Source organism: Plasmodium knowlesi, assembly GCF_000006355.2.
Source record: "Plasmodium knowlesi strain H genome assembly, contig: PKNH_00_34, whole genome shotgun sequence".
NCBI lineage: Eukaryota > Apicomplexa > Aconoidasida > Haemosporida > Plasmodiidae > Plasmodium > Plasmodium knowlesi.
In genome coordinates this window covers 328-3,630 of record NW_024070070.1, presented here as the reverse complement: position 1 = coordinate 3,630, position 3,303 = coordinate 328, and the positions used below count along the sequence as shown (strand labels likewise).

Sequence of the window (3,303 nt, the reverse complement as noted above, 5' to 3'; positions counted from 1 at the left end):
ACAAACGATGGGTTGTTTTTTACTTCACGCTTATGCAAAACACATGAAAGAAAAAGCAACTTGTCTTATTGATGATGGTATAAAGAAAGCTTTCGACACTGCTGGCAGTGGCAGCAGTGTTAAGGACGGTATTCCATGCAAATGGGAAGAAAATGACAAAGATTGGGAATATTGCCTTAAGAGCATTCACATAAGTGGCACACCTGGATCAGGGGAGAATGCAAAGAAGAGAGTAGATGATATACTGAAGGCTGACAACACCAAATTAGAACCAATGGAAAATAAAATAAATGAATTGTCCCTATGTGAACGCTTCCAATGTATATCCAAAAGATGGTTAAAGGATTTCCACGGGAAAGGGATGAACGGCGAATCCCTAAAGAAGGACGACTGGGTAAGGAACTAAGCATTACGTACATATACCTATATATGTATATACATACATGTACATGTATATACAGGCGTATGTACATATGTATATGTACTTATATACATATATATATATATGTACGTGCGTACATATATACGTATATGTATACGTATGTGTATATGTATGTATATACATATACATATGTATATGTATATATGCATATGCATTTATGCATATGCATTTATGCATGCATTTATGCATATGCATTTATGCATATGCATATATATATATATATATATATATATATATATTTATAGGATGAAGTGTGGAGTGAAGGCAAAGAACAAATCCCCATACTGGGAGAAGCCTTCACGAAGGCAACAACTACGGAGAAGCAGAATTTTCAATCCTACTGCACAGGACTTAACGAAAAAAGTGGAAAGGATGCTTGCATCCTTATAGCAGCAGGATTAAAAAACCTCTACGACATCAACGGCAAGGACCCCGTCGATGTATCGTTCCGAAGAACGATGCAATGTGTTCTATTAAATGCCATTGCAGATAAACTACAACACGAAAACTTTCCATGTAAGGATGAGAAGAATGTAACGAAGGGGATAGATGAAGCTTTTAAGAAGAGTGAGGCTATTATGGGTAAAGGTAAAGGTTGCATGGGTAATGATAAATGTTTTAAGTGTGAGAGGTATGAGGAGAGTTTTAAAAGTTGCAAGGTGAATAGCACTGAAATTGTGAAGGACAAAGTAGATGATATGCTCAACAACGGTGCTAAGGATGAAATGAAGAAAATTAAGGCCCAAGCTATAAAGGACATATGTAAGTAAACCCCACCACTCCCAACCACCCCAACCCAAACAAACACTACCAAATTTCGGTATTAATGGTAGTTGTGTTGGTTGTGTTGGTACCAACACAATTGTGTTGGTACTGTTGGTATCAACACAGAATGTTGGTACCAATGGTACTAATGGTACCACCACCAACACTACAGAATGTTGGTTGTGTTGGTACCAACATACTACCACGAACCAACATACTAACACAACCAACATACTAACACAACACAACATACTAACACAACCAACATACTAACATAACCAACATACTAACACAGAACCAACATAACTAACACAACCAACACAACCAACACAACTACAACAACGCAACTACAACAACACAACTACAACAACGCAACTACAACAACACAACTACAACAACACAACTACAACAACACAACTACAACAACACAACTACAACAACACAACATACTAACGCAACCAACATACAAACACAACCAACACAACCAACATACAACACAACATACTAACACAAACCAACATACTAACACAACCAACACAACCAACACAACCAAACATACTAACACAACTAACACATACTGACACAACCAACATACTAACACAACATACTAACACAACCAACATACTAACACAACACCAACATACTAACACAGAACCAACATACTAACACAGAACCAACGTACTAACACAACACAACATACTAACACACAACCAACATACTAACACAAAACCAACATACTAACATAACCAACCTACTAACATAACACAACATACTAACATAACCAACATACTAACACAACACAACATACTAACATAACCAACATACTAACACAACCAACATACTAACACTATGACTACAACGAACATACGAGAACAGTAAAATATTTTTCTTTTTTTTTTTCTTTTTTTTCCTATGTGTATAGGTAAACCGTGTACAGACGACAGTACGAAATCACTGTGTGAGCAACTTAATTGCATTGCGCCCAAGTGGAAGGAGAACAGGAGGCACCACGATTATGTATGGAATATTATTATTCTACAACAAATGCACTGCGCAATGTACTTACATATATACATGTGTGCGTACATATGTATACATATATGTGTAAGTGCACATATATATATATATATATATATATACATATCTGCCCCATTTCATACGTAGAAAAAAATGGGGGACGACTTCAAGACGCACTTATCACATCTACTTAACTACATGAAGAACACTGATTATCAATCAAAAGTTGAACAACACTGCAGCGACTGGGACGAAAGCGACGCCCACGGCGCCGCAAATAAAACTGCTTGCAAACTCGTTGCAGCGGGGCTGCACCGAATATCCACAATTCAGCAGAAATATGACAGGAATAACGATAATAATCCTTATGACAACCAAGAGTTTAAACAATTCGCTTTTTGCTTATTGCTAAAAGCTATTGCAAAAGAAATGAAGGAAAGGAGCATAATTTGCAACATAGAACCCGGCATAAACAAGGCATTCGAGTCTGCCAGCGCCATTAAAGACGAACATTGCAAGAACGATAAACCCTGCATTGTTTGTAAGTTGACGGACGCATTTGACAATTGCCCCATTGGCAATGTCAAAGGGAGCTCCAACGTAGAGATCAATTTGGACAAATTGCTCCAACAGAAGGAAGACAGCGTCAGGGACACTCTCACCGCAATAACTACAACAAAAGGAAACAAAGGTCCCTCCCTCTGTAGTCGTTTACAGTGTTTATCTTCTCGAGTACATGCACTTACGACATCCAAAACAGCAAAAGCAGAGTTGAGGCAGAGTGCGGTAAGTAGAATGCAATAAAAAGAAAAGTAATAAAAAGAAAAATGAATAAATTAAAAAAACAAAAAGAAAAAAGTAAAAATTCATATTCTGGGTGTTAGAATAAAGGTTGTAAGGGTGTTAGAATAGGGTCTTAGGGGTACTCGAATAACGTTGTAGGGGTATTGGAATAAGGTTATTGTGGTGTTCGAATAAGGTGGTAAGGTTGTTAGAATAAGGTGGTAAGGGTGTTAGAACAAGGTGGTAAGGGTGTTAGAACAAGGTGGTAAGGGTGTTAGAACAAGGTGGTAAGGGTG

The 3,303-nt window shown here is 37.5% G+C and overlaps 1 protein-coding gene across 1 annotated transcript; it reads left to right on the top strand.

Annotated features, from left to right (window-relative positions):
* Positions 1–43: 43 nt before the first annotated feature.
* Positions 44–3,010, top strand: PKNH_0003300 (SICAvar, type I (fragment); the record flags this gene model as incomplete). Its single annotated transcript, XM_039113459.1, has 4 exons — positions 44–394; positions 688–1,204; positions 2,130–2,224; positions 2,372–3,010. Coding segments are annotated over 4 exons (1,602 nt in total), but the record flags the coding sequence as incomplete, so codon positions are not given.
* Between the last annotated feature and the right edge of the window lie 293 nt (positions 3,011–3,303).